This window comes from Lathyrus oleraceus, chromosome 1 (genome assembly GCF_024323335.1).
Source record: "Lathyrus oleraceus cultivar Zhongwan6 chromosome 1, CAAS_Psat_ZW6_1.0, whole genome shotgun sequence".
NCBI lineage: Eukaryota > Viridiplantae > Streptophyta > Magnoliopsida > Fabales > Fabaceae > Lathyrus > Lathyrus oleraceus.
The window spans coordinates 40,508,442-40,523,426 of NC_066579.1; the positions used below are offsets into that span (position 1 = coordinate 40,508,442).

The 14,985-nt window shown below is 36.9% G+C and overlaps 1 protein-coding gene across 1 annotated transcript; it reads right to left on the reverse strand.

The window, feature by feature from the left end:
* Positions 1-7,696: 7,696 nt before the first annotated feature.
* Positions 7,697-8,425, reverse strand: LOC127089853 (uncharacterized mitochondrial protein AtMg00810-like). Its single transcript, XM_051029375.1, has 3 exons — positions 8,104-8,425; positions 7,926-8,016; positions 7,697-7,844 (listed from the first exon to the last, which is right to left on the reverse strand). The coding sequence occupies exons 1-3, from the start codon at positions 8,423-8,425 to the stop codon at positions 7,697-7,699; spliced, it is 561 nt and encodes a 186-aa protein (XP_050885332.1).
* Positions 8,426-14,985: the final 6,560 nt, after the last annotated feature.

Here is a 14,985-nt window from a genome sequence, read left to right on the forward strand (position 1 = left end):
TTGAAGCTTAGAGATTGCCGGATTATCTCAGGCAAGGGGGGTTTATCGTCGTTTAATGGGTATTATAGATTAACATGTCATGGGTAGTGAGAAACCGTTGAATTGGCCCTAATTGGGATGTTGCATGCTGAGAAATTGTGTTCGATGAATTGTGTTAATACTGTAATTGAATCGGTAATTGTGTGAGTCGTGATTTCCCGATAGTGTAGCTTTTTACGGAAATTGAATCGGAGGTCCGGAAGTCCTCCAACGGCGGAAAATGCGGAAACTCTGCATTCTGCCTTGTGTTAGCGCAGGAACTGCTGTTTTGTCTATGTTAACCGGTTAACCCAGGGCGTTAACCGGTTAACACTGTTATGTTTTGTGGAAATGTGCTGTTTTGCCTGCGTTAACCGGTTAACCCAGGGCGTTAACCGGTTAACACTGTTGCGTTTTGCCAGAAAGTGTATTTTGTCCTGCGTTAACCGGTTAACCCAGGGCGTTAACCGGTTAACACTGTTGGAAATTGGAAAAAGTTGATATTTTAATGTTGTGAACCTAATTGGTGATTGGCCTATTATAATTAATTGTGATGAGTAACTTTGTTGAACTGACGTTATGAAATGTTGATACAAGTATGTTGCTGAGTTGTCCCGGTTACGGAAAGTTGTTGAAAATACTGAGTTGTAGGCTTGGTGAGCCAAAGTTGATTTTAAGTTGATTTTTGTTGGGAACGTTGTTGTGTTGATATTATTACTATGTTGTCGACAGTTTAGAGTCGTGTATGCCATGTACATTCATATGCATTAAGTCGGAGCGTTGCTCACACCACGTTGGCCTGGATTGGCAAATTTTAAGTTGAAAGTTGAAGGCTTATGCCTTGATGCCCACTAAAATGGCAATGAATTTAAGTTGGGAGTTTTACTCCGAATGGTACCACATGCATGACGAGTCGAGTCTCATTAGAGTTGCATTATGTTGGTTTGTTGTATGTGTATCAGTGGTATTGATCTTGAGTATGTATATGAGTTGTGTTGATATTGGGTGATTAATGAGTTAAATTACTTAACATAACATGATAAATTATAATGTTTGTTATATCGATTGAGGAACTCACCCTTACAACTATTTTTCAGGTAACGAGCAGTGAGTGAGTAGAAGTTAGTGCTTGGAGTCTAGTGTAGTCTCCGTTATGGGTCATGCTCTGATAGATGTAACATCGGGACGAGATGTTTTAATTGTTTATTGTCGGTTGTTGAACTATTTTTCATGTAATATGTTATACGTTTTAATTGGTTGACATAATTTCTATCCGCTGCGTATTTTTGAAATGCTTTATGGTTGATATAATAAAAGAGTATGACAGATGTTATTTTCGAAGATGTGACACCCTTGTTTTGTGTATTTACTCTGATATATACTTGTTGTTGTTATTAAATATTTGGGGTATTTTAGAAGGGTGTTACATTAGTGGTATCAGAGCAGGTCGGTCTGTCCGGCCAGTTGTCGTGTCGTTACTGTCTAACAATCGTGTAATTGTTACTAGTCTAACTTTTAAGTTGTGTTGTAGTGATAAGTTGAAATGGCTGGAAGGAATGACGCTGCAATGGCTGCCGCAATGCAAGCGATGGCACAAGCTGTGCAGAACTTGCCAAATGCTGGTGGAGATGCTGGATCACGTAGCTTGGCGACTTTTCAAAGAGAGAATCCGCCGGTGTTTAAAGGGAAGCATGATCCAGATGCAGCCTTGGGATGGTTGAAAGAGATTGAGAGGATCTTCCGTGTTATGGATTGCACTCCAGCTCAGAAGGTTCGGTATGGTACTCACATGCTAGCAGTCGAAGCTGATGACTGGTGGCTAGAGACTCACGAGAGGTTGACCGTGGCAGGTGCAGACATTACTTGGGATGTATTCCGTAGGGAATTCCTGAGAAAGTATTATCCGGAAGATGTCCGTGATAAGAAGGAAATCGAGTTCCTTGAGCTGAAGCAAGGAAACATGTCTGTCACTGATTATGCTGCGAAATTTGTGGAGCTGTCCAAATTTTATCCTCATTACACTGGTGCTGGTGCTGAATTTTCAAAGTGCATCAAGTTTGAAAATGGACTGCGCTCTGAAATTAAGAAGGCTGTTGGGTATCAGAAGATACGCATTTTTACCGAATTGGTTGATAGCTGCAGGATATTTGAGGAAGACAATAATGCTCATTACAAGGTTGTCAGTGACCGCAAGGGAAAGCAGCATCAAAACCGTGGCAAGCCGTATGATGCCCCAGTGGGAAAAGGGAAACAAGGAGCTGCTCCGGCTCAGAGGACTAGTAGGGGAGGTGCTCCTGCTGGTATAGTTTGCTTCAAATGTGGTCAGGCTGGTCATAAGAGTAATGTATGCACTGCTGAAGTAAAGAGGTGTTTTCGCTGTGGTAAGACTGGTCATGCAATAGCTGATTGCAAACACAAGGAAATGATTTGTTTTAATTGTGGCGAAGAAGGGCATATTGGAAGCCAGTGTCATAAGCCAAAGAAATCTCAGACTAGGAAGGTGTTCGCATTGACCGGAACTCAAACCTCCTGTGAGGACAGACTTATCCGAGGTACATGTTTCATAAATGGTACTCCTTTAATTACTATTGTTGATACCGGTGCTACCCACTGTTTTATTTCTGCTAACTGTGCTCGAAGACTGGGTTTAAAATTGTCCACTTTGAATGGTGAATTGATTGTTGAGACCCCAGCTAAGGGATCAGTAACTACTTCTTTGGTATGTTTAAAATGTCCTTTGTCGATCTTCGATAAAGATTTCTATGTTGATTTAGTATGTTTGCAGTTGGATGGGATGGACGTAATTCTTGGTATGAACTGGTTAGAGTATAATTATGTTCATATAAATTGTCATCATAAGTCGGTGAGGTTTTCCACTCCTGAAGAGGAAGGAGTTGACTTATTACCTTTCCGAGAATTGCAAAAATTGATGAAAGAGGGAGCTCAGATGTTTTCTTTGATGGCGACGTTCTCGGTTGAAAGTAAAGCTAAGATAGAGGAACTGTTAGTGGTGAAAGAATTCCCTGAAGTTTTTCCTGATGAAATTCCTAGTGTGCCGCCAGAGAGGGAAGTTGAATTCACTATTGATCTGGTACCTGGTACTAGGCCTGTTTCGATGGCACCGTATAGAATGTCGGCATCTGAATTGTGTGAATTAAAGAAGCAATTGGAAGATTTACTTGAGAAGAAGTTTATAAGACCAAGTGTGTCGTCGTGGGGAGCTCCAGTGTTGCTAGTAAAGAAGAAAGAGGGTAGTATGAGGCTTTGTATTGATTATAGACAATTGAATAAAATAACAATCAAGAATAAGTATCCACTACCGAGGATAGATGATTTGATGGACCAATTAGTGGGTGCTTGTGTGTTCAGTAAAATTGATTTGAGATCGGGCTATCATCAGATCAGAGTGAAAGATGAAGACATCCAGAAGACAGCGTTCAGAACTCGGTATGGACATTATGAGTATTCTGTGATGCCTTTCGGTGTGACTAATGCGCCGGGAGTATTTATGGAATACATGAATCGTATTTTCCATACTTATCTGGATCATTTTGTGGTAGTATTTATTGATGATATTTTGATTTACTCTAAGTCCGAAGAAGAGCACAAGGAACATTTGAGATTAGTATTAGAGGTTTTGAAAGATAAGAAATTGTATGCGAAGCTGTCCAAGTGTGAGTTTTGGTTAAGAGAAGTCAGTTTTCTCGGCCATGTAATTTCAGGGAAAGGTATTGCTGTAGATCCTTCCAAGGTAGAAGCTGTATTGCAATGGGAAACTCCTAAGTCGGTTACCGAGATTAGAAGCTTTTTGGGATTAGCTGGATATTATAGAAGATTTATTGAAGGATTTTCTAAGTTAGCACTTCCGTTGACTAAATTAACTTGCAAAGGTAAAGCTTTCGTGTGGGATGTTCAGTGCGAAGAGAGTTTTAATGAATTAAAGAGGAGATTGACGTCGGCGCCGGTTTTGACTTTGCCAAATCCGGGGGAACCGTTTATAATTTACTGTGATGCTTCATTGATGGGTTTGGGAGGCGTGCTTATGCAGAATAATAAAGTAATTGCTTATGCGTCGCGACAGTTGAGAATTCATGAAAAGAACTATCCTACGCATGATCTTGAACTTGCTGCTGTAGTGTTTGCGCTAAAACTTTGGAGGCATTACCTTTATGGTTCCAGATTCGAAGTTTTCAGCGATCATAAAAGTTTAAAGTATCTATTTGACCAGAAAGAGCTAAACATGAGACAACGTAGGTGGTTCGAATTGCTTAAGGATTATGATTTCGGTTTGAATTATCATCCAGGAAAAGCAAATGTTGTGGCCGATGCTTTAAGTAGAAAGACCTTGCATGTGTCAGCAATGATGATTAAGGAGTTGGAATTAATTGAGCAATTTCGGGATATGAGTTTGGTTTGCGAAGTAACACCGCAGAGTGTGATGCTAGGAATGCTAAAGATTAATAATGATTTTATGGATAGTATCCGAGAGGCACAGAAGTTGGATGTGAAATTAGTAGATATCCTTAATCGTTGTGGTCAATCAGGGAAAAGTGACTTTAAGGTTGATGCGAGAGGTGTGTTGAAATTAGGGGAAAGAATTTGCATTCCTGACGACGCGATTTTGAAGAGAAGTATTCTAGAGGAGGGTCATAGAAGCAGTTTGAGTATTCATCCAGGAGCTACTAAAATGTATCAGGATTTAAAGAAATTATTTTGGTGGCCCGGAATGAAAGAAGATGTGGCTCGTTTCGTGTATGCGTGCTTAACTTGTCAGAAGTCGAAGATTGAGCATCAGAAGCCTGCTGGGTTGATGCAACCGTTGGAAGTTCCAGAATGGAAATGGGATAGCATTTCTATGGACTTTGTAACGGGGCTGCCTGCTACCTTACGAGGGCATGATTCGATTTGGGTGATCGTTGATAGGCTCACGAAGTCGGCTCACTTCATACCTATTAACATCACTTACCCAATTGCGAAGTTGGCAGAGATTTACATTCGAGTAGTTGTAAAGTTGCATGGTGTTCCTCTTTGTATTGTGTCGGACAGAGATCCGAGGTTTACATCGGGATTTTGGAAGAGTTTGCAAGATTCGTTGGGATCTAAGTTGAGGTTGAGTTCGGCATATCATCCTCAAACTGATGGCCAAACTGAGAGGACTATTCAGTCATTGGAAGATTTACTGAGAGCTTGTGTTCTTGAACAAGGAGGTTTGTGGGACACTTATCTTCCATTGATCGAGTTCACATACAATAATAGTTACCATTCTAGCATCGGAATGGCGCCTTTTGAAACATTATATGGTCGTAGATGTAGAACTCCGTTGTGTTGGCACGAATCTGGTGAGAGTGTAGTACTTGGACCAGAGTTAGTTCGAGAAACTACCGAGAAAGTGAAATTTATCTGGGAGAAGATGAGAGCTTCTCAGAGTAGGCAGAAGAGTTACCATGACAAGCGGAAGAAGGATTTAGAATTTCAAGCTGGTGACCATGTGTTTTTGAGAGTCACGCCTGTGACCGGAGTTGGGAGGGCTTTGAAGTCTAAAAAGCTCACTCCTCGCTTCATTGGTCCGTATCAAATCTTAGAACGAGTTGGAAAAGTTGCTTATCGGATGGCATTACCACCTAATCTTTCGAATTTGCATGATGTATTCCATGTGTCGCAGCTTCGGAAGTATATCTCAGATCCGTCTCATGTGGTTAGTATGGATGATGTGCAAGTGCGGGATAATTTAACAGTAGAGACAAAGCCTGTACGAGTTGAAGATCGTGAAACAAAGACTCTTCGAGGAAAAGAGATTGTGTTGGTTAAAGTCGTTTGGTTGGGAGCTGCGGGCGAAAGCATGACATGGGAACTTGAGAGTCGGATGAAGGAGTCTTATCCGGAGTTATTTGCTTGAGGTATGTTTTCGAGGACGAAAACTCTTTTAGTAGGGGAGAGTTGTAACACCCCGAATAAAATAAGAGAATTATTTAAATTAAGTTAATAATATATTTATTAATTTAATTAAAATAAATTGAATTATTGGATTATTATTATTTTATTAATTGGAATAATAATTAGTGGAAAATATATAAGTTGGAATAAGAGGAAAAGGGTTTTTTTTGGTTGGTAAAGAATTTTCACGTGAAGCAGAGAAGCGGCTGAAAGGTGAAAAGTGGAGAAAGAGCAAAGGTTGAAGAACGGAAAGCTTGAAGCTTAGAGATTGCCGGATTATCTCAGGTAAGGGGGGTTTATCGTCGTTTAATGGGTATTATAGATTAACATGTCATGGGTAGTGAGAAACCGTTGAATTGGCCCTAATTGGGATGTTGCATGCTGAGAAATTGTGTTGGATGAATTGTGTTAATACTGTAATTGAATCGGTAATTGTGTGAGTCGTGATTTCCCGATAGTGTAGCTTTTTACGGAAATTGAATCGGAGGTCCGGAAGTCCTCCAACGGCGGAAAATGCGGAAACTCTGCATTCTGCCTTGTGTTAGCACAGGAACTGCTGTTTTGTCTGCGTTAACCGGTTAACCCAGGGCGTTAACCGGTTAACACTGTTATGTTTTGTGGAAATGTGCTGTTTTGCCTGCGTTAACCGGTTAACCCAGGGCGTTAACCGGTTAACACTGTTGCGTTTTGCCAGAAAGTGTATTTTGTCCTGCGTTAACCGGTTAACCCAGGGCGTTAACCGGTTAACACTGTTGGAAATTGGAAAAAGTTGATATTTTAATGTTGTGAACCTAATTGGTGATTGGCCTATTATAATTAATTGTGATGAGTAATTTTGTTGAACTGACGTTATGAAATGTTGATACAAGTATGTTGCTGAGTTGTCCCGGTTACGGAAAGTTGTTGAAAATACTGAGTTGTAGGCTTGGTGAGCCAAAGTTGATTTTAAGTTGATTTTTGTTGGGAACGTTGTTGTGTTGATATTATTACTATGTTGTCGACAGTTTAGAGTCGTGTATGCCATGTACATTCATATGCATTAAGTCGGAGCGTTGCTCACACCACGTTGGCCTGGATTGGCAAATTTTAAGTTGAAAGTTGAAGGCTTATGCCTTGATGCCCACTAAAATGGCAATGAATTTAAGTTGGGAGTTTTACTCCGAATGGTACCACATGCATGACGAGTCGAGTCTCATTAGAGTTGCATTATGTTGGTTTGTTGTATGTGTATCAGTGGTATTGATCTTGAGTATGTATATGAGTTGTGTTGATATTGGGTGATTAATGAGTTAAATTACTTAACATAACATGATAAATTATAATGTTTGTTATATCGATTGAGGAACTCACCCTTACAACTATTTTTCAGGTAACGAGCAGTGAGTGAGTAGAAGCTAGTGCTTGGAGTCTAGTGTAGTCTCCGTTATGGGTCATGCTCTGATAGATGTAACATCGGGACGGGATGTTTTAATTGTTTATTGTCGGTTGTTGAACTATTTTTCATGTAATATGTTATACGTTTTAATTGGTTGACATAATTTCTATCCGCTGCGTATTTTTGAAATGTTTTATGGTTGATATAATAAAAGAGCATGACAGATGTTATTTTCGAAGATGTGACACCCTTGTTTTGTGTATTTACTCTGATATATACTTGTTGTTGTTATTAAATATTTGGGGTATTTTAGAAGGGTGTTACAGGTTTGCTCACCTTGATCTTCAAATTCTGCAACAAGTTTAAAATCTAAACAGCTTGACAAGCAGACAAAGCACCTGCAATGTACTCAGCTTCACAGGTTGACAATGCAACCACTAGTTGCTTCTTAGAGCACCAAGAAATGGGACCTCCCAAATACTTGAAGAAATATCTAGAAGCACTTCTTCTGTCAACTCTATCTCCACATCAATCAGAGTATGAATAACATATCAGCTTTGAATCTGATTTAGCACCAGAAAGGAACAAAATTTCATACCTCTGACTCCCTTTAATATACCTCAGTATCCTAATAACAACTTGGTAATGTGACCACTTTGGTTTGTTCATAAACCTACTCACAATTTTAACTGCATAGCAAATGCCAGGTCTAATGTTACAGAGATATTTCTACGAGCCCACTAACTATTTAAAAATGATAGCATCTGCATCATCACCTTCATCATCATAATCTAGCTTGTGAATTGTTTCAGTAGGTGTGATTGCAGACTTGCAATTTATTAGCTCCAATATGTTCAGAAGGTCAAGTTCATACTTCAGTTGATGAAAAATTATACCCTTATCAGAGTATAGAACTTCCATCCTTAGAAAATATACCATATTTCCTAGATCACTCATCCCAAACGCATTCATCAACACCTTTTTGAACTTGACTATCTCATCTGAACAACTCCCTGTTAGTAATATGTCATCAACATAGATACACATCAGAATCATATTGATATCAGATGTATGTTGAACATAAACACCATACTCCATCTCACATTTTCTAAATCCTTGAAGCTTGAAAATGAATCAATTTTCAGTTTCCAAGCTCTAGGAGCTTGTTTCAGTCCATACAAGGCTTTATGCAACTTGTACACCATCCCTTCTTGGTTCTTTCTTCACAAATCCAGAAAGTTATGACACATAAACTTCCTCTTATAAAGGACCATTTAGAAATGCGGATTTCATATCTAAATGCATCAGAGACCAATTTTTATTAACAACTATAACAATCACCAATCTGATTGTTTCATGCCTAACTACAAGCGCAAACACCTCAAAATAACCTAATCCAAATTTTTGTAGAAATACTCTAGCTACTAACCTTACTTTGTGTTTGCAAATTGATCCATCTGGCTTTAGTTTCAACTTATAATCTCATCTCATACTGATGGCTTTCTTGTTCTATGGAAGTTCAGTCAACTTCCAAGTCTTATTTCTTTCTATAGCCTCAAGTTTTTCTTTCATGGCCTTCAACCACACTTTCTTCTTGAGAGCTTCTTCAGTATTAACTTGTTCAAAGTCTACCAATATGGCACACTAAATGACTTCTCCCTCAAAGTCTATCTCAGTATCTTGTAACATATCAAACTCTACAAATCTTCTTGGTATTTGTCTGATTCTTTGTGGCCTATGAACTTGTTCAGAATATTCTTTAGATGCTGGAACAATATCATATGTTGAACTACCTTCAGAGGCCGGACCACCTTCAGAGGCATGATAACCACCAGAGACTAGATCATCATCATAATTTGGATCTAAATCAAATTCACCTTCAAAGTCAGACTTGCCTTTAGACTCTACTTCAACATCATAATCACCTTTAGACTTTGAATCATCTTCAGAGGTAGAATCTCCTTCAGAGACTTCTTCAGACTCACCTTCAGAGGAAGATTCTCCTTCAAAGTCTGAAATATCTTCAGAAGTTAACTCAGGTGTTAATAGTGCACCAGAGTTAGATTGAGACTTGTTTCAATACCATACTTTTGTTTCCTTCACAATAACATCTCTATTTAATCTAACTTTGTTGGTGACTAGATAATAAATCTTATAAGCACCTATATTGTGGTACCCAATCAGTAACATTACTTTGCTTCTATCATCCAACTTCTTTCTAGTGGGACTTGGAACATGTTTGTAACAAACATAACCAAATACTCTTATATGACTCACACTTTGCTTAACTCCAGTCCACTTCTAAAAAGGAATAGTTTCCTTCAGCTTCTTAGTTCGACACCTGTTGAGTACATATGATGAAGTGGCAATATCTTTTCCCCACAAGGTGTGAGGGAGCTTCTTCTCCTTCAACATGTTCCTTGTCATATCAAGCAAAGTCATGTTTCTTCTTTCAGCAAGACCATTGTGTTATGGAGTATATCGAGCAGACACCTCATGTTCAACTTCATTATATTAATATAACCTTCTGAGTTTTGATGAGTTGTACTCAACTCCACCATCAGTTATGAGATTTTTCAGCTTTTGAACACTATGTTTTTCATCCTTCACCTTGAACTTCTGAAACTCAACAAACACCTCATGCTTAAACTTGATGAGTGCTACCCATGTAATGCTTGTGAACTCATCCACAAATGTCAAAAAATACTTGTTTCCTCTAAGTAAAGGTACTTCAAATGGTCCACATACATCAGAGTGCACTACTCCTAAAACATGTTTTGCTTTTGGAGCCACTTTTGATGTAAATGGAAATTTAGGTTGCTTACCTTTCATGCATATCTCACATGACTTTGCAGGTTTCAAAATCTTAGGAATTCCATGTACCAACTTCTTAGAACTCATATGCCCTAAGCTTATGAAGTTCAGATGCACCAATCTCTTGTGTCACAACTCACTGTCACCTTCAACACCTTCTGCACTAAGGCATTTAGTTTCAATTGTTTTCACATTCACTTTGAATGTTATGTTGCTTCCCTGTTCAGACTGCATAATCAACTTCTGATCAGAATCATACAACTTCAAAAGATTATCCTTCATAGTAACTAAGCAACCTTTTTCAATTAGTTGGCATATACTCATTAGATTTCTCTTCATGCTAGGAGCATACCAAACATCCTTAATTAGAACAATTTTTCATTCTTCACTTTGATCTTGACATTTCCCATTCCTTCAGCATTACGGGACTTATCATCAACACATATGATATTTGTCCTCTTTCTAGAGTCAAAATGAATAAGCCATTGTCTGTTTCCAGATAGGTGAATTGAGCATCCAGTGTCCATATACCACTAGTCTATAAAATATCCACCATCAGATTCAGAAGCCATCAAAAGCACATGTTCATCATCAGACTCTCATTTGGCTATGTTTATTTCTTCTGATTTTATTTCCTTGTTTGACCAACAATCAGAAGCAAACTGGCCAAATTTCTTACAACAGTAGCATTGAACCTCCTCCTTGTCAAACTTATCCTTTCCCTTTTAATGTTTCTTCTCATCAGAGTTAAAGGCTTCTAACTTTTGATAACCATCACCATGTCTCTTCTTGGCCTTTGACCAAGACTTCTTCTTATTCCTCTTACCAAAAGACGCTTTCAAAGCCTGCTCTACCTCTCTTTCAGAGTTTCTCTTAGTCAAACGCAACTCTTGTGCCTCTAGACTACTTTGTATCTCTTCAACTTTTATGGTGTTGAGGTCCTTAGAGGGTTCGATTTCTACAAAAAAATGTAATTAACCTGATGAGTAAGTGATCTCAATACCTTTTCAATGATTACTTGTTCAGAGAGAGTTTTTCCATAAGATTTTATCTCATTTGTGATCAGGATCACTCTACATATGTAATAAGGTACCTTCTCATTGTTCTTTATGTTGAGATTCTCATATTTCTTACATAGAGACTAAAGTTTCACCTTCTTCACTAATGTATCATCGCCGTAGCACCGTGCCAGTGTGTCCCACGCATCCTTCATCCTTGTTGAATCAACTATCTTCTCAAACATGTTTGTATTCACACACTGATGAATATAGAACAATGCCTTCTGATCATTCTTCCTCATTTCTCTATGTGTGTTCCTCGTGCTTCAGTTGCATCAGTTGTAACCATCGTGTAACCATCATTGACTAGATCAAGAACATCTTGAGCGCTAAACAACACACGCATCTGAATCATCCACCGATTCTAATTATTTCCATCAAATACTGGAAGCTTTATGTTCAAGCTATCGTTTTTTCCATTCATCTTTATTTTTGTGCAAATTCACTCAGATCTCACTAACACTTATGTTTTACAATTCCTTAGAATCAATAAATGTGATTTTGTTACAATTCAGATCTTCAATTCATTGTGAATTAAATTAGCAAAATCAATTACACACGCCTCACGTAGACTCGTGTTTCCCTTTCGTGAATCTGGATCAAAGCTCTAGATACCAATTGTTGATGCACAAGAATGAAGAACAAGATGATCGAGAGAGAGAGAGAGAGAGAGAGAGAGAGAGAGAGAGAGAGAGAGAGAGAGAGAATATGTTGTAACTAACTTTTAGATGAAAAAAAAGGTTACACTTCATGATTTTTTACAAACTGAACTAAAATCAATTTATATACTATCAGAACCTACTAAATGAAATTCAAATGCAAACTCTAAATGCAACTTGAAATGAATTTGAATTACAACTAACATCCATGCAACAACTATAGTGGGTTACGATGTAGTAGCGTGGTTATCAGAGTTCATTGTTATAGTGTTATTACAACTAACAACCATGAAGCGACTATAGTTCTCTGTTTTTTCACCTATTGAGTTTTATGGTGGGTTTTATTAGGTATAAAGTATAGATAAAGTTATTCATGATATAACTATTTATTCTTATTAGTTTTTATTATGTATGAAGCATTGTTTAATATCTTGTTGAACTTCCCTTTTCTTAAAAGAAAATTATCACACAATGGGTAAACTTTAGAGAACTTCTTCCCCTTGATTCTTTCTTGAACCAAACTCATCTTTCAAAATCGAGAGGCATTATGGAATCTATTTATTTCTTGCTGAGATTCTTTTCCAAAAATAATTCTTCAAATAAAAAATCGTTTCTCCTTAGGAAATTATTTCTTTTACCTTTGATCCTTCCTCATCTTTGTTGATAAAGATCTTTAAATTTATTTTTGAATTTATCATTCCTTAGGTTAATATATTTAAGGAAGCCATCCTATAATTGACGAGTTTGTAACATAATAGAACCAAATCTCCCCCATTATGGACCTTTCGATTTTGTTCTACATCATATTAGAAAAGTCATTGCACAATGATTCTTTAGTATAACCAAACCGACAAAAATATGCACAAGAAAAATGTTATGCTCAATTTTCTTAAGAAAAAAGAGTTGTAATAACCTTCCTTCTTTGAAAATTGCTTTCAAGTATAAACTTTATCAGACGATCATACCCTCTTCTTGGAGCTTATTTCAAACTATAAAGAGCCTTTTTTAGTATGAATACATGATTAGGAAAAGAAGGACTTATAAAACCGGAAGGTTGATCAACACACACTTTTTCCTGGATGTAATTGTTCAAGAATTTACTCTTTACATCTATTTTGAATAGTTTAAAATTTATTATACATGACAAAGCTAAAAATATCCTTATGGCTTCTAATCTAGAAATAGGAGCATGTGTTTCATCAAAATTTATGTTTTCTTATTGATTGTACCCTTTCGCAATGAATCTGCTTTATTTATTAAAACATCTCCAACTTCATAAATCTTGTTGCAAAAGACCCATTTGGTTCCACTCATTTGATTAACTGAATATTTGGGAACAAGTTCCAAAACATTGTTTCTCTCAAATTGATTTAACTTTTATTGCATAGAAAAATACCAATTTTAGTCATTTAGAGCTTCATCAACTTCCATTGGCTCAATTTTGGAAAAAAAAATCATACATTTATATACCTTGATAAGGGAGTTTAGAATTGTGACTCCCTTAGAAATATCCCCAACAACATTCTGGATAAGATGGTATATAACAATCCTCCATTCTTTGGGAAGATCCTGATGATCTACGCTTGATTCCTCATTTTGATGATCTCCTATTTTACCTTGGGTTTTTTCTTGATATTTCTTTATTTTCACCTTGATCATGAGCATTGCCATTATCTTGATCCTCTAGAACATTATTTTTTGGCCCCGCAAAAACAAATAATTCTGCCTTTACTACAAAAAGGGTTACATCAACAAAGTCAACATGTATGAATTCTTCTGTAGTTAGGATATTTTTTGGAAAAAAAATTAATAGAGAGAAAATAAATTTTATTTAAAAAAATTTAAGACCTTGTATATAAAGGAATTACAACATATTATATTACCTTTGTCACACAATTTACTTAATACTAAGTAAATTGTGTTATAAACTTGAAATTCTCAAAATAGTTTAACAGCAGGTTTAGGGATCTTACCAAAAGTTTATGAACCAACAAATTTAAATTTTTTGTTACTATACAAAGAAAATTATCCTCACCTAGGAGTGAAATACAAGAATGTTTATTTCTCCATTCATATGATTTAAAGAGTTACTATCAACATGACATTTTGATTTTAAGCTATCAGGCATATCTACATCACAACTTAACTTTTTGACTTTTGGTACCCAACTCTTTTTGGGTCCTCTTGTGTTAGTGGACTAGATATTATCTATAGAATTATGAGAAAACATATTTCAATTTTTAATTTTTGGATATTTTTTATAAAATGTGAAAGAGGATAACCATGTTTACATTTGTTTTAGGCCGGCCATAGTAACCCTGACCGACCACTCTAAAGGAATTAAAATTCTTCCAAGATCATCTCAAGACACGAGGATTCTCCTCTTGATGATCACAAAGTATCTAAACTACAAGTACATCCAACGACTCTCCATAACTTACTCCTAAAAACTAGCGAGTTTGTTATACCCTATCTACTATATATAAAGAAAGTTCCAAATTCAAATAACAAGTTTCCAGATTAATTTCAATTCACTCTTCTTACTCACATACTAAATTGTGTGCTAAAGTGCTAACCTTGCAGGTTAGCCCCTCTCCACAATGCCAGAAGCTCATATTCGACAGTATTTCTGATCCTCACTCCATTTATGGTTCTAGAACGAAACAATGATACTGTATTTGGGAATTAACTCTTAATTCTTGCGCTTTCAATGAGTTCTTATTCACTAACTGATTTTTCAGTTTGTAACTTTCTCAGGTCAAGGGCATTCATAATCGAAAACTAAATCCTATTATGCTCGATCTAATCGAGCACCATTTTAACTTAGATTCTTCGATTTTCCCTTCCTAGCCCTCAAATCGATCAACAACAATAGGAAAACATTATCTAACCTCGAAACACCATTTATTCATCAATTAACATGCAATTCCATCAATTAATCATGGTTTCTACATGTTTTATTCAACAAACTTACAACAACATAAAAACACCAATTCATACCACCACCACTAACAAGAACACACAATTTCTATGATAAATCATTGCACAAATTTCACAAAATACAACATATAAATCATGTTATTACAGAATTCAACTCATGTTCATCAATCATTCATCAAAAGGGAAA